Source organism: Felis catus, chromosome D4 (assembly GCF_018350175.1).
Source record: "Felis catus isolate Fca126 chromosome D4, F.catus_Fca126_mat1.0, whole genome shotgun sequence".
NCBI lineage: Eukaryota > Metazoa > Chordata > Mammalia > Carnivora > Felidae > Felis > Felis catus.
In genome coordinates this window covers 90,128,320-90,151,232 of record NC_058380.1, presented here as the reverse complement: position 1 = coordinate 90,151,232, position 22,913 = coordinate 90,128,320, and the positions used below count along the sequence as shown (strand labels likewise).

Below are 22,913 nucleotides of genomic sequence, written 5' to 3'. Positions count from 1 at the left end.
CAATGCCTAGCATGGGGCCATGTTGAAACAAAGCTGGAAGGGTGCGCAAATGAACGAGAGAGCGAATGAAAGCAGTGGGTGGGCAGGGTTCACCTGGCCTCAGGTGGTCAGAGAAGCCTCCTCGGGCCAGGTGGGCCTTGAATGTGGCCCAAGGGGCCGGGATGATGGGAAAGGAGGTGTAGGGGAAATGGTGTGAGCAGGGGTAGAAGGGCAGGTATGCATCCGGGCCTTGGTCTCCAAGGTGAAAACCAAAGGAGATTCGTGGTGGTTGGGTCTGATGGGTTCTCTCAAAGGCTAACTCAAGCAAAACCTTGCCCCCAACGTGGGATGGGTCCTTAGAAGGAGAGGGGAAACCGGATCCCTTGAAATCCCCAATCCCCCGCAGAACCCAGGAATACCAATGAGAGGAGAGGTCCAGCTCTCAGAATGCCAGGAAGCGGGTGTCCCTCTGCGGACTCCGTCCTGTTCCCCACGAATGGACCCTTCAGCAGTGCCCTAACAGACTTGCTCTTTGCCAGGCACAGTGCTTGGATGTCACATGAGCCCCAGAACATCCGGACCCTGTCTCCATCTTACAGATGGGAAAATGGAGGCCCAGAAAGGTTAAGTCGCTTGCTCCCGGTCGCACAGAATGAAGCCAGAGCTGTGGGAATCTGGCCCCGGTCTTCCTAGACGGACTCCACTCCCTCTTTAACAAACGCTCAAGAAACGAGTCAAGTGAGTCACTGCTGGGAACGTTGTGGCTCCTCTCCCACAGGCACACACACTCTCCTCTCCTAAAATAGCAGCTCAGCCAGAGACGAGAAGCCTAATTACAAGTCAGGCCTCAAGCCGTGTGTGGTCACGACCCCACAGACCCCTGGAGTCGCAGGATGAAGAGTAGAGAGCAAGGAATTCCTTCGGAGATGCTTCTAAATTAAGCCATCTGCGGTCTGCCTCCGCCCGGAGGTAAGAAATTGTAGCGGCTTTGGCAGGAGACAGCTTTGCTGAATGGGGCTGACTCACTCTGGGGTCCATGCAGGTAAATAAGAGGTGAGCGCCACAGCCTGCGGGTGGCCCCAGGAGCAGGGCGGGCGGGGGCAGCTCTACCCTGGCTGGCCAAGGCTCTGGTCCTGTTTGAACGGGCAGCATCTAGATAGCGTTGGGACTGGACACCTCCACCGTGCAGTACTCCTGGGGATATGCCGGTGAGTGACACAGGCCACGGCACTTGCCCCCGTGGACCTCGCAAGACGGCGTGCGAGGCAGCCGCTAAAAACACGACGCGTGCTTTATGGCAACTTAACAGGACTGTGGATGGGGACTTAACTCCAGCTGGGGGGCAGGAAGGCCTTTCTAGAGAAGATGAGGGGGCTGGGCAGGGGAAGAGGAAGGGAGAAAGTCCGCAAAGGTGGGAGGCTGCCAGAGCCCTGCGATGGGGAGAGTTTGGGCAAATCGCGGGAAATGAAAGCAAATCAACCCGGCTGGGAGACAAGAGGCTGGGGAGCTGAACAGCCATCAGATCTCAAAAGAGATTAGCATTCGCCGCTGGTCCTAAGAATCCTAATCCCCTCCCCGGCTGATATTTTTTGACTCTCTGCAACCAACCTGGAACAAAAGATTCCCAGAAACTCAGAGTTGGAAGAGGCCTTGGGACCTCACGGACTCCAACCGCACAGATGAAAAATCCAGGTCCCAAGGTGGGCAAGAGATTCTCCGGTTCTCGGCCCAGCTCGAGCCCGGCAGCCAGCCCGTCACCCTTTCGTGAGCCCACCCCCTGCCGCCTGCGGCCCTACTTGGCCCCCCGGGGAATCCGGATCCCCGGTTCCGTCTCCCACTGCGGGAGAAAGCATCTGTGCTCCTCCCGCCCACTGTCTTCGAAGCAGCTCTTCTTTTGATTCATACCCTTAATTGTACCTTGACCACTTTGTGAATTTTGCACAAGACTTCACGATTCCTTCTCTGAGGCCGGTCCCTCCGTTCTTCTCTTCTTCGCATCTAGAAGCCTCTGCTAGCTAATTACCTTTCACTCTTTACCGTTTATATAACTAGCATGAGCAATGCCTTTGCCCTCTAAATGGACTTTGGTCTCGTCTCGCTTTCGAGTTTTGGGTGTGTTTATTTTTGTTCGGCTCTCTTTTCGTCTAATTTCTATCAAATTTCCGTTTGGGTTTCTTCTTTGGTCTTTTAGTCATTTATAAGTGTGCTTTTTACATTGCCAGGCGATTGTATTAGTTCCATTTGTGACTGATTTCTAACTTCATTTTCTTTGGTGCTAAGGTAATTTGCATGAATCAGACCCTTTGTATGTGTTTAGTTTTTACTTTTCGTGCTTCCCTGAAAAGCGTGATCTATTTTCAACAGAAAATCCCTTGGCAGAATGATGCGTCGCCATTATGGAGCAGGTGCCCACGTGATCTGGGTTGGGGGACAAGACGTGGCCATTGTCCTTTTTTTTTTTAATTTATTTTTACGTTTATTTATTTTTGAGAGAGAGAGAGAGGCAGAGAGAGAGGGAGACACAGAATCCGAAGCAGTCTCCAGGCTCTGAGCTCTCAGCACAGAGCCCGACGCGGGGCTCGAACCCACGCTGGAGATCATGACCTGAGCCGAAATCGGACGCCCAACCGACTGAGCCACCCAGGGGCCCCAGTCCTTTTGTTTATCTACTTGTCATTTGAGTATCCACTAGGTACCAGACTCTGTGCTAGGCACCAGGAGACTGGAAGAATTCAGAAAGCCTCTGCTACGGTGGATCCAGGAAACAGTAATAAAAATATAATCACACAACTAATTACTCAATTAGGGTTAAGTACTAAAATAAGTACCAGATTTGTTTTTCTTTTCTTTCTTTTTTTTTTTTTTACAGATTTTTTTTTTTTTTAAGTAATCTCAAACCCAACATGGGGCTCGAACTCACAACCCTGAGGTCAAGAGTTTCACGCTCCACTAACCGAGCCAGCCAGGTGCCCCGGAAGTACCAGATTTGTAAGAGCTCATAATACAGACAATCAAACTCGCACTTTGGGGCCACAGAAGGCTTCCTGAGGGGATAACATACAGGCAGAGACTCGAAGAATAAGGCAGGTGAAAGTGTGTTGCCCTCCCACGGCGATCAAAAATTAGGAAGAAATGAACGGGCCGTTCGCGGAGGGGAGATGTGAAGGCCAGCAAACACAGGAAACCAGCTCAAACTAACGTTTGTGATCAGGAAGTAAGGAAAATGCCATTTCCTGCCCATCCCACTGGTGATAATGGTAATAAGCCTGACGTCAGAAGTGGGAACTTTCTTAGACGATTAGCAAGGGCGTCAAGCGGCACAATCGTTCGAGAGGGTTTGGCATTACCTGGAAAGGCTGGGCTTGCGTGCCCTCTATGAACCAGAGTCCGTGTTTAGAAACTTTCAAAAATGCCCACCGAGAGACGAGTATACAAGAATCCTCATCGTAGGATTCAGGATAAAAAGTATTAGAAACAACTGCATGTGCATCCGTGGGGACTGGATGAACCAAAGCCGGTCAGTTCACACAGTCGAACGCTCTGCATCAGTTAACCTGACCACCCCAGAGTGGCCGCGTCCAACATGGTGGCCACGAGCCACATGCGGCTATGTAAATCCGAAGTAGCTAAAATGGAATGAAATGAAAAATTCAGCCCCTTTGTCGTACTAAAGCACATTCCGAGTGCTCAATAACCCCACGTGGCCAGTGGCTACTGATGGATAACATGGCCATCATCACAGAAAGTTCCAGGGGACAACGCCGCTCGAGGTCTGTCTGAGTCAACAGGTATAAATCTCAAAAACAATGTTGCAGAGGAAAGAAAGTTTCATTTACAGAATAGAACATGCGTGTGATGCCGTTTATATGAATGATTTAAAAAAAATTTAATGTTTATTTTTGAGACAGAGAGAGAAAAAAAGAGAGAGAGAGTCGGGGAGGGGCAGAGAGAGAGAGAGAGAGAGAGAGAATCCCAAGCAGGCTCAGTGCTGTCAGCACAGAGTCTGATGTGGGACTCGAACCTGTGAACCGAGAGATCATGACCTGAGCGGAAATCAAGTCGGATGCTCAACCAATTGAGCCACCCAGACGCCCTTTTTGAAAGACTTAAAACCTACAAGAGACCCCCGTGTGGTGCAAGCACAGGTATGAAGCAGAGCTGGAAGACAGAAGTGCCTGGAAGTCATGCCCAGCACGGCCTTCGGGAGGGTGGGGACTGGGATCAGGGAAGGAAGCTGAGAGGGCGTCAGTTTCACCTGAAAGGAATTATTGCCTTTTCCTCTTTTTAATGTGAAGACACAAGGCGGGCTTTTGAAACTGCATTTTGCAGAGGGGACCCGGGGGTGAGGGAGGCAGGCGAGCGGGGGCTCCTCCCTCGACGCACAGCTCGGAAAGAGTTACTCTGTTTTACGAGATTTATTTGCTGGGGATTTGCATGATTCCATCTGAATCATGAGTTTTGTGGCCAAATGAAGTTTCCCAGCCAGTGGTTTGTGACTTTGGCTTGTGCGGACTCTCCCCGCATTTGACTTATCCCGCTCACTGGGCACAGTCATCTCAGTGCCTACAAGACCTCCAGGACCCAAGGAGGAAAGACATGGTCGTTTTGCCTGGTGACACCAGCCTTCGGCGGGTGGACCAGCTTTAACCCACACGCTAAAAAGAGCGAGAAGTGTTTTGCCTTCTGTCTTTCCCGGTCTCCTTTCTGTCTTCTCCCTCCGCGTCAGGCCTCTGCTGTAGGAGGGCATGGGGGCAGCCGTGACATGGGACTCTTTATGGCAGAGAGACGGATGGACCCTGCTGTCCTTTGTGACACCACACCAGTGGCGTGTGGAGGGTGTGTGCATGCGCACCGGGCGGCCGGGAGGGCCTAACCTGCCGCTGGGCAGGTACCCTGGCTCAGCCCAGGCCCTGGACACGGTCCTACTGAAAGGGGCAGCTGGGCCACCTGACCTTCCAGTCCCCTCTCATTAGCCACACGATAGTCCCCCAACTGGACACCAAGCCTGCCAAGGCCAAGTCTGGGGGCCAAGAAGGCAAAAGCCAGGATCTGAAAAAAAAATAGCCAGATTGAAAAATATATAATAATAATAATAATAATAAAATCTGCCAAAGAGCTAAGAGAAAAAAAAAAGCAGCTATAGAAATCTTAGTTTAGTTTTGGTGGGGGATTGGTTTTTTGTTGTTGTTGTTTGCTTTTTGTTTTTTTTTTTTTAAGTGGCAACCACTCAGGAGACTGGGAGAGAGGTTTGGCTTTAAAAGATTGAGGGGCTGTCTCCTCTAATGAGGGGCCCTTGAAAATTATGGATCAGTCCCAGGTCAGTAATTTCTGTCAAGTTCAGGGCAGCTGGAGGTCAGAGGCCCCCGTTGAACACAGATCCGTGCAGGACATCATTGGCCAGCAGGCTGAGCCCCAAACTCTGATGTAGACGGTTCGTAGCTTAAGTAATTAACGAGGGTGACAGTCTCTCCTGAGACATCTGGTCCCCTAAGTTGTTATTCTGCTACCGGTTCTAATTTCTCCGTGGTCCAAAAATAGACGGAGCAAGGACACAGGGCCTGACCCTCCCTGCTGACACATGCTGTGTTTTCAAAGAACATCCAAGCTCAGGCTTAGGAAACAAACTTCCTGCCTCCCCGCAAGGTCTAGCGTGGCACCTCGAGGAATCACCATGCCAGGTGAGGGAGGGACTGGGCGGGGCGGGGGCGGGGGGATCCCGGGCTTCCTCCACTGACTCTGGGGCGCTTTGGGACTTCCTGGCGCCGAAGGAAAGACCAGCATGCGTGCCTTTGAGAAGGAGAATCGACCTGCTATTTCCAGAAGTCATACCAGTATTTCTAGAGCACTTACGAGGACTTGCTGAGACAAGTCAACCAGTCAACGGCTGCGACCAAAGTTGGCCAATGAATCTTTTCGCCGGACGCTGGTGGCTGAGGGACAAGGTAACACCACGGTGGGGTGTTGGGCTGAACTCCCCGAAAACCTCCAGGTCAGCTCCCACGTCTGCTTCTTCAGCTTCTAAGTTTCATGGGCTTCAGGGAAGTGGGAGTCATATTGGACCATCGGGGGAACTGAGAACAGACCTCCTTCCCTCTCTGAGGCCCTTTCATGGCAGCCAATTAGCATCCTGCTCCGGCCTCCAAAGATGGCATCTGGACAATGGACACTCATCTGACTCGTGTGCTACTCTTGTCTTTCAAGTGGCCTGACCTTTTTTTTTTTTTTTTTGAAAGAGCTTTATTGAGATATAATTCACGGATCATACAGCTCATATGAATAATACCACGCTGTGAACATGCACGTACGAGTTGTTACGTGGACATGTTTTCCTGTCTCTTGGCGAGATAATTGGCAGTGGAATCGCTGGGTGGGGAGGTGGTGGTGGGGGGGGACATGTGGGAACGCTAGCCTTTGGAGGAACTTCCCACTGGGCTTTCCGAAGTGGCTGTACCATTTTATTCTCACCAGCGACGTAGGAGGGTTCCGATTTCTTCACATCTTTGCCAACACTTGTTACTGTCTGTGTTTGTTTTGTTTTTATCGCAGCCATCCTAGCTGCTGGGACCCAAGCAGTGTCCCATTGAGGTTTGATCTGCGTTTCCCTGATGCCTCTCGATGTTGGACATCCCTCATGTGCTTATTGGCCATCTGCATATCTCTTTGGAGGAATGTCTATACAGTCCTTCGGCCATTTAAAATTCGATTATAATGGGGCGTCTGGGTGACTCCGTCAGTTGAGTGTCCGACTTCAGCTCAGGTCACGGTCTCATCGTTTGTGGGTTCGAGCCCCGCGTTGGGCTCTGTGCTGACAGCTCGGAGCCTGGAGCCTGCTTGGGATTCTGTGTCTCCCTCTCTCTCTGCCCCTCCCCTGCTCACACTCTGTCTCTGTCTGTCTCTCCATAATAAATAAACGTTAAGTTTTTTTTTTTTAACATTTTATTTAATATAGGGGCATCTGGGTGCCTCAGTCGGTTGAACATCCAATGTCATGATTTCACAGTTCGTGAGTTCAAGCCCCGCGTTGAGCTCTGTGCTGACAGCTCGGAGCCCGGAGCCTGCTTCGGATTCTGTGTCTCCCTCTCTCTCTGCCCCCTCCCCTGCTCACACTCTGTCTCTCTCTCAAAAATAAGTAGACATTTAAAAAAAATGGGGGGGGGGCGCCTGGGTGTCTCAATCGGTTAAGCTCTGTCTCTGTCTCTCTCAAAAATAAATAAAAAAACACTAAAAAAAATTTAAAAAATTTTTTTGACTAGATTATTTATCTTTTCATTACTGAGTTGTAAGGGTCATATTTACATTCATAGGTACAAGTCCTGTATCAGAGATGGGATTTGCAAATATTTGCTCCTACCCTGTGGGTTGTCTTTGCACCGAGTATCGTTTGGACCAACAAAGTTGTGGCGATGTCCTGATGATGCCCAATTTATCTGTTCTCCTTTGGTGGGTTATTGTTTATTTCCTCTTGTATACATACCGTAGCAGCCTAGCACGAGAAGAGGAGGACTTTGTGAATACTCAGCAGTTTGTTTGCACGGCCACGCTGAGGCAGGGATGGTGAGGAGGTTTCACTTCACATATCGTATCAGCTCAGACCGATGGTGGCTGTTCTGCTATAAAATCCTCTCGGGCCGAACCGCGGCTCGTGTAAAAGTGTGCAGGGACCAGTTGGCAAGGTCTGCCGTGGTCACAAGAGGGAGAGGGTGCCACGTTTTTGTTCTAAGAGATGACAAGAGGGTCGCCTCTATTGGAGACAAATAAAGACTCAGAATCCACAGGAGAAGCCAGCCAGGCGCTCGCCTGCCCTTAACTCTGTCTCCTTTTCCAGGTCCCCGTGGGTCACCCTCACCTGGGTTGGCCAGGGGGTCCGTGAGCGAGGGGAGAGCGTGGAGACTGAAAGGGACGGGTGGAGAGGCCAGCAGGAGCCTGGCAAAGGAGACGGCACGGACCCCCCTGAGTCTTGTTAGTTTGGGGCGGCCCCAGCGCAGCACGGGCACAGAATCACAGTAAGGACTGACCAATGCCACCGTTGTCACATCGGGGCAGTGATACGTGCCCCTTTTTCTTAGCGGTTCTGCTTTTAAAAACCATCAAATCCTCATGTAGGATGCAAAGCCAGGGGAGGAAGCTTGCGGGCGATGGCCTTACACGGGCCGCTAAGGGAGGAGTGAGTTCCTCTCGATGAACCCTCAGGTGTGGCCGGAACACTGTCCCCAGCAGTGAGTCCGGCTCACATCCTCCTTTTGCCCGGCACGTCCTGGCCGTGGGAGTCGGCCGGTCCCCACGGAGGCCCCACCCGGGGAGGCCCGGGAGCCTCGGTTTGAGCCACCCGTCATCTCGGCTTCTCTTTGAAACGGCTCAGCCCCAGAAGAGTGTCGCCCTGGAAGCTGTCGTGTGGGAGCCAGATGCGAGGCAGGGAGACAAGGACCCCTTCCCGTTCCCCGTCTGCACCCCGGAGCCCCCATCCAGCACACGCACGCACACACACACGCACACACACACGCACACACACACACACACACACACACCCAGGATGCAAATGATAACCGCAGAGCCATCACTTGTGAAGCTTGACAGAAAATAATGAGAAACACTAAATCTTTTATAAGGTCAACACTCGCCTTAGCCGAGCAGCTGTCAAACAAGAAAAGAATTTAGCGCCGGAGCCACGAAACTTCCATCGGCTCATTAAGCCCAACAGGGCCCGGCCTGGCGTGGCAGAGGAGACGCGGGGCCTTCCGTTTTGTGTCAGTAATTTGCGGCGGAACAGGCAGGAAGAAACACCAGCGCCAAAGGGGCCTGGGGGGCGGCTGGGGAATCGTTAGCACGCCAGGAGCGGCCCCGGCTCCTAATTGGAAGCATTGGGCATTATCAACCGAGGATTTGCCTCCGCTCCCTGACAGCTAGTGGGCCCAAAATGATCGCCCACTTGTCAGTGTAAAAGACCATTAAAAACAAGCCATTTTGATTTAATTGGAGGCGGTGCACCGTGGGGCCAGGTGAGGAGGCCCATCAGCCCCGCTCACCCAGGCTGCCGCCTCTCTCCCTCCGTGACGGGGCCTGCAGGGGGGTGGAGGGGGGAGGCGGGTGCGTGTGCCTCCCAGAATCTTCGCCTTTCAAAACCGGGCTGGGGAAGGAGTGAATGGGAGACAGAACGAGCCTTCACGGCCGCGGTGCCGGCCGTTTTCAAATGGGGTTGTCAACAGACGTCGTGACAGGTGGAGCTGGCGGGGAGCGGGGGGCGGGGGAGGGGGGGGCTCTTCTTTCCAGAGCCCGGATGATGGGACGCTGCCCGGTGCCGCTCTCTGGGGAGGCGGCCGCGGGGCGTCCAGCTGCCAACGGGAGATGGGGTATTCCGTCGGGTGGCTGCTTAGCCCACTCTCTGCGCTCAGAAGCTCAGAAACCTCCAAGGGTACGGTCTGGACAGTCATGGCAGACCCGTCTTCAAGCTCAAGTAAGAGGCAAGGAGGGACTTAGAGAAGGAGGCGTGTTGCTGAGACCTTTGGAGGGAGTCTGTGAGCGGACCCCCCCCCCAACGCCACACCCAGCCACTTCGGGGAGGCCAGCGGGCTGTGCCTGGACGGAAATTCGACATCACCTCCGTCAGAAGAGGCCACTCGCTATAAATATTAACGCACACTCACAATGGGCTGTCCCACCAGGGTGGGGGGCCTCCAAGCACGTGGGCCATCCATCTGTGTGTAGCTTTTGAATCGGAGCGTAGACTCCCCGATGCCAGGGACTGTATGTTCTGCATGCTGATGCCTGGTATCGTGGACGCCATGGGTACTTGATAAATATTAATTGGTGCTTGCAGATTTCAGAGAGGTCTACAGATCTGTGTATTAATCTCACCCCCGTCCCACAAGCGGTGACCTCATTTGCTGCCTACCACTCCTCCGACAAGAGGACGTCTGCAGGAACACGAGGTGCTGGAGGGGCGTCTTCGGGAGAGCGAGGGGGGAGCACACCAGCCGATCCCCCCCCTTAAACCTCCCCTGTTCGTTCTGATGACGGATCAGGCCGGGAGGAGACACCAGATCCCCAGCGAGCGTCAAATTCCAGAGCTCCAAATTTTGCGGCTGATTTTAGACAATGGGGATTCCTTAATTACTTTCTCTGGAAATTTACCTGACGATGCTTTCTCAGGTAGTGCAAGGTGGTTATCCGGGCGCGCGGTTCCTCGGTTGACAGAGTCTTTGATTTTGCACTTGGTTGCAAATTAAGTCCTTTGCTGAGCCATCCGTACAGTGCCCGTCAGTGAGTGCCTTATCGCTTATTCATATAGGCTGTTGAACGACTCGTGCGTTTCTGCCAGGGAAGCTGGGGACACACTCAGATGTTTGGTGTCCACGGCCCATTGGGTTGGGGTGCTCTTGGTGAGGTCTCATGTCTTTTCCCCTTTCCCTTATTGGCATGATGACCAGGAAGGATTTTTTGAGGTGACCCTTAAGAAGAAACAGAACCTTCCTGTGGTGGATGAGGCTGACCCTATCCGTTCACAAATAGGAATTAGAGTTAAGTGTCTCCAGCTAAACAGTGAGGATGTTATACCATATTCTGGACCCTGTTCTGGGGAAATAGCAACAAACAGGAGACTTCAAAGGTCTTGAGGTAACTCAACTGCTAGGGGTACCCCATAGACACTGAACAAATCTGGGCTAGATGGCTGGGTGGATGGACGGACAGATGGATGGATGGATGGATGGGTGGATGGATGAACAGATGGACAGATGGATGGATGGATGGGTGGACGAATGGATGAATGGATGGACAGATGGATGGATGAACAGATGGATGGATGGATGGGTGGATGGATGGATGGACAGACGGACGGACGGATGGATGGATGGATGGACGGGTGGATGGACGAACGGATGGACAGATGGATGGATGGATGGATGGATGGATGGACGAATGGACGAATGGATGGACAGATGGATGGATGAACAGATGGATGGATGGATGGATGGATGGATGGATGGATGGACAGATGAATAAATGGATGGATGGATGGATGGATCAGGAGCCTGAAATAAGGTAACAGAGCCGCTAGAAATGCATCTGAGATTCAGGCATTCTAGAGAACCTCTCTATCTGCTTTGCCAAGTAGAAAGGGTGACTCATTTTTTTCGATGTCTGTACCTTGTCTCCTCCCAAGTGATTTCCAGGGGTCTAATGAATTAATTGTGCAGGATGTGAAATAAGGCATTCAAGAGTTGCATAAAGCAGAGACTTTCTGAAGACGATGTAGAGTCCTACCCCCCATCCCATGGGGTCATTGCCAAGCCCCTGGCACAGTGCGTGGCACACAGAGTAAGCACTCAAGACACAGTGGCTGCTGCTGTTATTACCATTATTAGCAGTCTACAAAGCTGACTGTGGTGTTTTCCGGAAACTGCCACGCAGGGCACAGTCACATCAATTCTTGCATTAAAGGATTCGAGTGGGGGTGCCTGGGTGGCTCCGTCAGTTAAGCGTCCGACTTCGGCTCAGGTCATGATCTCACAGCTTATGAGTTTGAGCCCCGCGTCAGGCTCTGTGCTGTCAGCTCAGAGCCTGGAACCTGCTTCGGAGTCTGTGTCTCCCTCTCTGCCCCTTTCCCAGCTCACACTCTCTCTCTCTCAAAAATAAATAAACATTAAAAAAATTTGTTTTAAAAAGGATTCCAGTGATACCGATGGACGTCTGTAACCACAATCTCACTCACAAATACGGAGAAAGGGAGTTCAAGTTCACAAGTGAGGACACGGGTGGGTGGGGGTAGGGGGGGAGTGCCTTCTGCAAGCCAGGGACGGTCCCACCAGAACCCGGCCGTGCTGGCGTCCTGATCTCAGACGTGCAGCCGTCAGAACTGAGAGAAATAAATGTCTGCTATTTAAGCCAACCAGGCTATGGTATTTTGTTCTAGCAGCCTGTGCAGATTAAGACAGAAGTTCATAATCCTCAGGGCTGTTTAACAGACAAGAACCTGCCTCCCACAGGTATGTTTCCTTTGGAAGGCCCCAGCATGCTTCGTAGCAGACATATGGATGTGCACCCACCAGCCCTAGTAAATACAGGCTTTAAACATCCCTGTGCAAAGCAGGTGACGTTGACCCAGGGAACTTCAGGATCTGCTTGCTGAAAAGGCAGGCTGGGAGGCTACCCCAAACCCACTAGATTGGCTCCTGGGTGGAGCCCTGGAATCTGCATTTTAGAGCCCTCCTCAGAGGACCCCAGACACAGCCAAGTTTGAGACCTGCGTGTCTATAGGACAGGACGCCAAAGCCCGCCCATCCCCTGGCCAAGCTCATGCCAAGCGGTCTACACGCATGACTGCACCTGCCCTCTGTTACTACGCCCACTTTACAGGTGCAGGAGCGGAGGCCGGGGCGAGGCAGGGGAGCCCACAGACTCAGCCCTCCCGCCAGGTTCCTCTCTGCCTCACGCCTTTTCATAAGGCAAGCCAGCGATCAATGGCCTCTTTCCTTTTTGGCCTTGGGGCCAAACTGCAATTTAAAAGATGCTCAGGGGTTTTATCAAGGTCTAAAGGCTTTCAGGGCAGTGGGAAGTTTTGTTTATTGCAAGAGCTTAAATCAGCCAGAGCAGGGCTATGGCCACGACCCTCTGGACACCCATAAAACCCGAGTTCCTGACCACTCTTCACTCTCCTTCCCGGGTCCTGCATTTAGCCCCCAACTGGCCTCCGACCTCAGTTTTAGGTCAGTAGTATTTATTGGCTCTACCAAGGCCTGCGGCCTGGGGCAGCCGGCCGGAGGGCCAAGCCCCCACTCTGCCACTCGTTATTGGTGGACCCGGGGCCCATGACTTTAGGCCCCCACGCCTCCGTCCCCTCACCTCTGAGACAGCACGGCTCTTCTCGGCCACAGAGAGTTATTGGGAGCATCTCCAGGAAATGAGACTGTTCCTCAAGCCGTGGGTGTGGTCATTGTCACTGCCTTTGGGAACACCGCCTCTGAGGAACATCTTGGACGCACGTCCCCCTGCTTGCCCAGCTGCTGGCCCCGGGTCACACTACCTACCTTCTTTTGCGTGATCTAATGCGTCATTTCCTGGGACCTCTTTGAGGAGAGGAAGAGAAGAAGCCAGGAAACACCCCATCCTCTTAACTTTCCCCAACACGAGCTCTCTGACGCCAGTGGGCTTTGCATCCCTGAAGGACATCGGGGCGGTGGCTGGGGGGTGGGGGCGTGTTTATTTGCTTGTGGCTTTTAGATGCAAGGATGCCAGCCTCTTGGTTCGTCTTGGCCGCACTTTTGACAAAGCTCAGTTTGGATGAACCCTGAGTTTACCCAGGCAAATCATCTAACACTGTTTATTGCTGGCACCTTCTGCTGGCCAGTGCTGGATGGCTTTGGATCCTATCATGGTGATGGCTCAGGGGCCCAGTGACAGAGGCTGATGGGTGGGGACACTTGGAAATGAGGCACTCAGAGATGAGCCCCAACTCCTGCTCAAGTCGGGAGAGTCTCTAGATCACCAGGAATTGTTCTCTTGGGGATGAGCTGGAAGAAGAAATTGGAGACCCCCAAGGTCCCATCGACTCCCCAAATTCAAGATGAGGTTCTAGCTATCTCTAGAGGTTAGAAATATATATATGATGTTAAAACAAACTGGTCGATTTTCTGGTTGACTTCCTTTTAAAAAAAAATTTTTTTTTTAATGTTTATTTTTGAGAGAGAGAGAGAGAGAGAGAGAGAGAGACAGAGCACCAGCTGGGGAGAGGCAGAGACAGAGGGAGACACAGAATCGGAAGCAGGCTCCAGGTTCTGAGCTGTCAGCACAGAGCCCGACGGGGGGCTTGAACTCACAGATCACGAGATCATGACCCGGGCTGAAGTGGGACGCTTAACTGACTGAGACACCCAGGTGCCCCCAAAATGTTTATTTTTGAGAGAGAGAGAGAGAGAGACAGAGCACGAGCAGGGAAGGGGCAGAGAGAGAGGGAGACACAGAATCAGAAGCAGACTCCAGGTTCTGAGCTGTCAGCACAGAGCCCGACATGGGGTTCGAACTCACGGACCACGAGATCATGACCTGAGTCGAAGTCGGACGCTTAACCGACTGAGCCACCCGGGCGCCCCCTGGTTGACTTTCAACACAAAATTGGAAATGTTTTCGCCCCCCGTCGGGGAGAGGAGCTTTCTGTAGTGAACTCACAGTTCCCAGGCACTGGAAGTGGTAAGGGGACAGCCGGGCTGGGGGTCCCCAGGTTGCAGGGCTAGTGCGGTTAGAAGTGCCAGCTCCCACTTCTCGGGGCCCCCACATAGACGCCTGACGTCTCCCTCTGTGACCAGGGCACCCAGACTCGTCCTGATGCTCCAGGACCCCAATCCCGTTCCTCTTGTCCCCCATCCCCAGAGCCTTCAGCTCTAGCTCTTTGTGACTTGCCAGCATTGAGCGGCAATGTCATCTATGAGCAGGTGCCTAAGACTTCTGTCCCTCCAAGGTGCCGGATTGTGTAAAAACCAATTAAGCCTCTACTCTCTTCTCTATTCTGCACACTGATCTGGTTTATAACGGGGGCATCTGTATTCAGGGGAGAAATGTCAGCTGCACCAGGACCTCTGAATCACGCTTCCTATAGCCCTGTTTCCGCGTGTGACACATCCCGTCCCTGTGCCCGGTGCCCTACACCACAACAGGGGTTGATTCTTCTTCCAATGAAACGGAGCGACAGGATTCTTAAAATACGTCCCTGGCGCAGGGGCCTCGGGGAGGGGCAGGAGAGCTGGCATCGGCCCTTCCTGGGTCTGGAACGAGGGACCTCGGGGCGGGACACACCTGTCCGGAGACGGGCTCATCTTTAGTTGGCCGTGTGGAGCCCTCTGGAGAGGAAGCGGCAGCCGGGTGGACAGGCTCGGAGCCCGCTCCGGGGGTTTAACAGAGAGTTAACTTTCCAGCCGGCTATGATTTGTAAGGGAGCTTAAAGGTGGGAAAGAAAATCCTTTTCTTAGATTCAGCAGCTTTCACTAATCAGCTGCATCTCCGGGTGTCACTGCTTGGCTGACTGCTGACTTTTTTCCCCCCGCCGTCTCCGGTTCTATTAGGGAGCCAGGGGCCCAGGAGACCCGAGGCAAGGTTAGTCTTCCACAAAGAGAGGAGTCTGATCCCAGCATTCAGAGCACAAGGGCTTGTAAATCAAACTGTTAGCTTAATAGCTTGGGCCATTATTCTAAAGCAGTGGGGCTGAAACCAAAAGCCAGATGAAAATATAGTCAATTTGTTCATACTTTAGTGACTGAATGGCTATGTAATGTCAGGGGGTATTGGCACTGTGGAAGAAAGACAGGTCGGTCCGGGGAGAGGCGCAGCGTTCGCCGTGAAGGGTGACCTCGGGACGCTTGGGCAAACCTCCCTCTAAAATGGGTTTAGGAATCTCCAATTACGTGACATGGGTTTGGCCATAGAGAGGCAGACTCGGGGAGCCAGCCGCCTTCCCTGCTGGGGGAGGGGGAGCGCCGGCTTCTGACCTCTGCCCTTGATGGAAACCCGCCGTGGCCAGCAGCACGGAGCGCCTGTGGGTCCCGGAAGGACGGGGCTGAATGGCGCTTGGGCACTGGGGACAAGGACCCGCGGAAAGACGTAGCGTCCTCATCCTTCAGACACATTTAAAAAAGACAACGGCCTTCCTGGCTTTGTAAAAGCCCTGTACTCACTGCAAAACACTCCACCAATGCGGAAAAGAGCATCACAGACAGTAGAGCTTAGCCCCACCCCGCCCCAGAGGTCACCGCCGCTGCCACCCGGGGACCCGTCCTCGAGCACAGGCACCTGCGCAGATGTGTGGGCGCCTGTATCCCAATGACGTCACACAGCACAGGTTCCGTCCCCCAGTAAGGTGTTAGTGAGTGGTCATTAAAGAGACCACAGTCGCTATTTTCAGTGCCCTTCGACGGGCACATCCAGGCTTTCACCTCCGCCAGTGGCGCCGCCGTAAATACTTGGGCACACTCACCCCAGACATTTGTCTTTGGGCCGTTATCGCTGGCAGTCTTTGTAAGGAGGGATAAACCGTCTGCTTTTCTTGGCTTAGTATCAGGTGGCCGTAGGATATGCGGTTCAGACTGGGTCACTTTTGCCAGCAGAAGGTGGCATTATGAAGAATCCCACCTCCCGACAGGCAGGCCGGGATGTCTGGCCCCTTCCCCGAGAAAACCTGACCAGGTTCCTGCAAGAGGCAGGTGAACAGGATTGTGTTGATGGGAGTACGGTCATTCAGACTGTCCCCCGCCCCACCTTTCCAGGCGGCAAACCCCGGACGCTGGCGGCGAGGAGCTGCTCCAGACCTCCCCCATCTAGCTGTCCACCCCTCTGTCCGTCTTGTCCACCCCACCCCTGCCGGGCGCCAGCGGCTGTTACACCAGTATGGCATCGGCACGGAGAACGGGGCCTGGTGAAAAGGTGCTCGCCGAGACTTGTGAATGAATGAGTGAGTGAATGAATGAATGATCATCAGGACCATCCCGCAGGCCACAGGCCATTTATCGGCACCTTAATAGGGTCCAGGTGCCCTGCTAAATCGGGCCGGGCCCTGTTTCAGAAGAAGGAATGGGGACTCGGACAGGGTGACAGGGCGGCAGGCTCGCCGTGTGACCTGGGTGTGTCTGACCCTGAGTCCTGTGCACACACAGGCACAGCACGCGGCCCCCTCCTCCCTCCCCGCTGGCTGCCTCCCGCACGTTGGTAAAGGGCAGGAGTCCCTTTGCCAGGGGCACAGAGGGCACTGGCTCCAAGCCCAGCGATCCCTCCACTCGGGGGAGTGAGCTCACATCCCGTCCCCCAGCACGGGAAGCTGACGAAGGGTCTGGGTTGCTTCCCCTGACAGTTCACTCTGGGTTTAGGGGTCTGGCACCACCAAGAGCCACCAAACCCCCTCCCACACCGCTCTCTGACCAGTGAATCTGGGATCATGAGCCTTAGGCTGCAAGAGACCCAGAAGCATAGGCTACCCCCTCGGGACGCCTGGGGGGCTCCGTCCGACTTCTGCTCAGGTCACGACCTGGCAGCTCGTGGGTTCGAGCCCCGCGTCGGGCTCTGTGCTGACGGCTCGGAGCCCGGAGCCCGTTTCGGATTCTGTGTCTCCCTCTCTCTCTCTCTGCCCCTCCCCTGCTCATGCTCTGTCGCTGTCTCAAAAATAAATAAAAACATTAAAAGCAATTAAAAAGAAAAAAAGAACAATGCTACCCCTCATTTTCAGATGAGGAAACTGAGGCCCAGAGAGCCTCTAGCCGGCCGGTGGCCACCTGCCAGCCGTGGGCTGACCCTCTCTCTGGGCCCTGGCCATCCATGGCAATTGCTGGTGGCACGGACCAGAGAGGAACGCTGCGATCCCAGGCAGCCCAGCGGCTGACGACGACGTCCACCGCCGGGGGTTCCTTCTGCTTTCCTTGGTCCCCTCGGGGGCTCACAAGGCCGCTCGGGGCCCCGTGTGGCACCGGGGTGGAGAGGGTCCCCGGGTGACCCGTGGACGGGGGCGGCCGCTCCGGTGCAGGAAGCCGGCTCGCTCCGCGTTGACCCAGCCCGGGGAGCGGGCCGCGGCGCCCCTGCCTGCTGCTTTTCCGTGTGAAAGGTGTTTAATTATTTCTGACAGGGTTCAGCGTCGACATCTGTTCGCGAGCGGGGAGAGTCCATTTAGGTTATCCATCACTGTGACAGGTTCAACTTTTTTGGAAGCGCTTTTCCCTTTCATAATGGGGCTGGGGTGGGGAGGGGGGGGCGGTGGCTCGGCACAGACACGAGGCACAAAGACCCTCCTGGGGCTTCGCGCAGGACGCCGCGTAGCCCCCACCGCCCCTGCCCCTGCGCTGGCCCTCCTGAGCCCAGACCCGGTCGGGGGGCAGCCAGGGATGGGGGGATGCCGGGAGGCTCAGGCTGGGAAGGGGCCTTCATCAGGTCTCTGGAAGGCTTTTTAATTCTTCTGCCATTCAGGGCCGCGCTGGGCATTCATTCATTCATTCATTCATCTGCCCCTTCATTCTTTCCACATTTACTGATCACTCACTGGGTGCGGGGCTCTGGGGATGCGGTGGGGGTCACAACAGGCATGGTCCTCGGGGGCTCACATTTTGCTGGGGAAGATGGACGACTAATTGCCCAATTAACTAATTAATTGCAGTGAGGATACATACTGTGCAGGGGAGAGAGGGGCCCTGCCGTCCTGAAGACGCACGGGCTGGGTGTGCGGTCAGGGCGAGGGAGGGATTCTCAGGAGGCTTCTGCAGCCCTGGATGGAACCTGGGACCCTTTCAAACAGGGCCTGTTCCTTCGCCCCTCTGAGCCTCAGTTTCCACATCAGTGGAATGGGGACACCCTTTCTACGAGATACTTTTCGTTGGTGGTATTTCCCCCAAGGGGGACGGGTTCTGAGCGCTGTATCCGTAAGAGGCATCAGTCTGGGGTGGGGTGCCTGGGGACTCTTCGGGGCTGTCCAAGGCGGCGCCCAGGGACGAGCCCTGCTCCAGAGGAACTTCCGGAACCCCGCGAACGTTCCCGAAAAGACGGCAAACACGCTGTGCACCCTGGGGCTCTGTGCCCCCGGCACAGCACAAACTCTGTGCCCCCGAGGAGTCGGGGGGCACTCGTTCTGAAGATGAGGCGTACTAAGCCGTGAACGTGACTTGGCACGAGGTGGAGCCCCGAGCAAAAGGGCACCATCACAGGATGCCTCCCGTGGTTCCCGCCCGTGTTTCACAACAACGGTCTAGAACGGAAGGACGGCTCAGCCCAGTCCCCTCTCTTGAAAGCAGAAACTTGTTCGTTCGCTTCTGTGCTTGCACACCCACCCCGGGCCGGGCACCGCGGGGACACTGGCGCGCCACACCCGCCCCCCCCCCACGCGGGAGCCTTGCGGGGAGGGGCTGGGGGGGAGGCCCCTTCCTTGCTCCGCTGGGCCAAGACCGCCCGAGCCCTCCTTTGTCTACCGCCTCGAGGCGGCGGGCAGATTCCAAATCGGAGCCGAGGGGCTGGGGGTTGATGCTGAGTGACGTTTGCGGGGGCGGAGAGGGAGGGTGGTCTCGTGTCCGTGGAGCCCTGGGTCCCCGTCCCTCCCCGGGGCAGCATCCCAGGGCAAATCAGAGAGAAAGTCAGATCAGAAAGAGCAAAGGGGGACAAACAACAGAAGGAGGGGCTGGGGCGGAGGCTGTGGAGAGAGAAGTAGGGGCGAAACGTGGCTAGAAAGGCAGGCGGTTGGGGGAGACGGAGGAACCAGAGCTGAGCCGCGCGGCCAGGCCAGGCCGGGGAAGCCACACACAAAGCGACGCGGGCAGGGCCTCCCGGCATCTCCCGCTCGGCGGCCGGTCGTGTTCGAGTGCGGGGCGGCGCGGGCTGACGGGCTGCGGGCGGATGGTCACTGACATGTGCTGACGGAGGCCACTTGGGCAGGACGCAAGAGGCCGCGTCGGGGGGCAGGCAGGCTTCTCCGCGGAACTCAGCAGCCTGTTCGATTGCATTAGGCTCAGGAAGCCACTGGCCCCTTCATTGTCTAAATTGCAGTTTAAGTCAATGCCGCGGGTGGCCTGGGCTGGCCAGAAACGTGGCTTTGTCCAGCTGTCTTCCTGGGGCCGCGCGTGTCCCTGTGGCTCCCCAGAAAGGCTCGCGCGGGGCCCGAGTTGGGCACGGCCAGCTCCCCTGCCACTCGGAAGCTGCTGTCCCCAACTCTCCTGTGGACAATGCCCCCGGCCCTCACGTTCTCTTCCCCTGCTAAAAGACTCGGAAGATGAATCCCCCTCTGGGTGTGACAGGGCCACGTGGCCTAGCGAACCCCAGTTCAGTTCAGAGGCGGGAGCACGGCGGGTGCTAGATCATTCTGGGTGTGTGTCACCCCCTTATGTCAGCCCCTAGTGGACATTTGCTCTCCTCCCCCCAGGGACGGACGCCACCTTGCTGGGGGGTTTAGCGCCGGTGTTGAGGGGCCGTCCTCCCCCTCAAGTCCCCAGTGCAGGATGTGGTGGGTCAACGACCCCATCGGTGGGGGGGGGGGTGGGTTTGGCCCGGACAGTGTCCACTGTGGTGGGCAGACAGCCAGGCTCTATGGTCAGACGGCCCGGGTCCAGCGCAAGGCCTGCCGCTTAAGCCCACGTTGGCCGTGCCCCCTGTCTGCAGAATGATTTCAGCTCAGGTCAGGATCTCACGGTTCTTGGGTTCGAGCCCCGAGTCAGGCCCTGCGCCGACAGGGCGGAACCTGCTTGGGATTCTCTGTCTCCCTCTTTCTCTGCCCCTCCCCGCTCCCCACTCTCTCTCTCTCTCAAAATAATTAAACTTAAAAAAAATTATAAAAAATATATATATATAATAGTTGCTGTTATTATGCCAATCAGTGGTTAGAAGAAGCCCACAGACTCTCACTGCCTAGGAGACAGGTGAGGACCCGCCAAAGTGAGGGGCATCCGCCCTCCGGGCGGGAAGGGGCAGGTGGAGGTGAGACTGACCTTCTGGAATTGAGGCATGTGCCAGAGGGCGTCCAGCTTCACGGGCGGCTTGCACTTTCGCAGCTGACTGCTCCGGGTCTCATACAGCTTCCCCAGGATCACCTGCAGGCCGGAGAGATGCGGAACTGGGTGCTTACCTGGAGCAGCGCGGGCTGTGAGGACGGGGTTGGGGGCGAGGGCAGAGGGCTGGCATTCCTTGTGCTGCAGACCCCCGGGTCACGGCCCTCCCAGTCTGACTTCACGGCACCTGCTCTGCTCAGTGGACTGTGGGACCGCTGGGGGCCACGAGCGTGTTGTTCTGATGTTCTGCTTTGGCCCTAAAACTGGCGGGGCTACTTCGTGCGGAGGTAAGCTTCCCGTGACCTGCCACGGCGTGAGTGAGCTCGGGGGACCCTCGTGGGACAGGGTCCCCACTAAGGCCCTGGAGGGGCCCCCTCGTGGGCTCTGTTTCTCTAAGACTTGTTACACTAATATGTTTTGTGCACTTTTTCTTTCCTTTCCTTTTTAAAAAAAATTTTTAAAACCTGTTTTTATTTATTTTTGAGAGAGCGAGGGAGCATGAGTGGGGGAGGGGCAGAGACAGAGGGAGACGCAGATTCCGAAGCAGGCTCCAGGCTCCGAGCTGTCAGCCCAGAGCCCGACGCGGGGCTCGAACCCACGAACCACGAGATCGTGACCCGAGCCGAAGTCGGACGCTTAACCGACTGAGCCACCCAGGCGCCCCTCTTTTTTTTTTTTTTTTAATTGAAGTCCAGGTGACACACGATGTTAGGTTGGTTTCGGGTGTACAACACAGAGATGTGACAAGTGCTCGCCACGAGGGCGGCTTCCGTCTGGCACCACACGCTATCACCGCGGCACTGACCGTATCCCCGGTGCTGTCTCTTTTCTGCCCGCGACTCGCTCGTCTCGTAACTGGAAGCTGGTATCTCCCACTCCCCTTGAGTAGGACCTCCAACGTGTAGAAATTTCCAGGCCCGCAAAGTCTGGATCTGCCCTGGGGGCCACCAGCGCCGCGTCCCGTCTGTTCTGATGGCAGAATCTGATGAACTTACCGCTCCTACCGCAGCCGATCCGCGGCTGTGACGTGAGGCGCATGACAGGTGCGGCCGACAGACGATAAAAGCAAAGCCGGATGTCGCGGGAGATGCCACCGCCCCACCGAACCCTGTTTACCGGTGTATTTTGTCAACCGTTTGTAAGAATCTTATCGAACGTGTCGGTGGATAACATAGACGCCCTTTGGATCGGCTGCCTTCTAGAACGGTTCTGAAAGTATCTGCAGACCACAGCAGAGAGGCTGTCCAGCCAGGAGCGACTGAGCCGGCCTTCAGAATCGGAGGGACGCAGGCACCCCGCTGCACCTTTCTAAATGGAAAAGGGTCTCCTCTGGAAACGGGTCACTGATGCCAGGCAGACAGGGTCAGTTGTGGAACCTGCTGAGTTCAGCTTTGAGTAGAGGGGCCGGGATGATGACCCGCTAAAACGGAAGCTGTTGCCGAGAATTTCGTTGGAGGTGACCGCCATCAAAACCCCAGGACATCCTTAGGTGCTGGAGGGAGACAGGCTTCCCCTCGGATGGCGGCAACTTGGCCTCCCAGACCAACCATCTTATCACCCCACCCCAATACATGGTTTATCAACCCCGACAGCAGCCCGAGGGTTTGTCGATCTGGGTGTTCACAGCCGGTTGTTAGACAACGTACAGCAAGAGATCCTTGGAACAGGAAGAGAACCCTGGGGCTGTTTCCACAAGTGTTTTCCGAGTGCCTTCTATGCACCAGGCACGGCATGGTGGGCCCTCATCTGAGCTGACCGATTTTTTGCCCAATGAGGGGACCGGGACCCTCCGACTAAGGGTCTTTTTTGCCCAGTGAGGGAACTTGGACCCTCGGCCCCGGAGCACCCCAGGTCCCCACCAGTGCTTGGGGTGGAGCCGTCGCATTAGTGGGGTGCTCTGCTGAACAAGGAGGGGAACTGGCCACGGGCCGTCTCTAGAGTCAGACGACGGGAGCTTGGTTTGCCACGGATTCGCAACACTCTGAGTTGCCGTGAAATTGCCGCTAATTAAAAACCACGACCAAATCGGAGCTATAAAGTAGTTTGTCATGGCAGGGCTCCCTCTGAAACTGGTCGTTACCACAGTACATTGACTCTTTTCTTGAGCCATTAACGAATAAACTAGTCATGGGCTGCTTTTAAAATGTTATTACGGCATTCTGCTTTTTAATGAGCTGGTGTCTCTTACTCTACCGATGACAAGAACAGCGCGGGAGGGGCCCTGGCAGCCCGCCACGGGGCTGGGGAGACTGGCGCCCTCTGTCCCTCGGTGCCTCTCCTGGCCTGGCCTGAAGACACCAGAATCCTTGGTAAGACTCTTCCAGTCCCCAGGTCGGTTCTAGAACATCTTTGCCCCGTTGCTGAACTCCATCATGGGCACTCCCTTAATCAGCAAGAGCGGGACCTCGCCATCAAAGGAGCCGGCAGTCGGACTTCTGCTCAGGT

At 55.1% G+C, this 22,913-nt stretch overlaps 1 protein-coding gene across 1 annotated transcript in view; it reads right to left on the bottom strand.

The window, feature by feature from the left end:
* Positions 1 to 22,913, bottom strand: part of CFAP77 (cilia and flagella associated protein 77) — a 131,843-nt gene that overhangs the window by 6,781 nt on the left and 102,149 nt on the right. Inside the window, exon 5 of the mRNA XM_023242912.2 lies at positions 20,409 to 20,510. Within this exon, the coding sequence (XP_023098680.2) occupies positions 20,409 to 20,510 (102 nt within the window). The remainder of the gene's footprint in view (positions 1 to 20,408; positions 20,511 to 22,913) is intronic.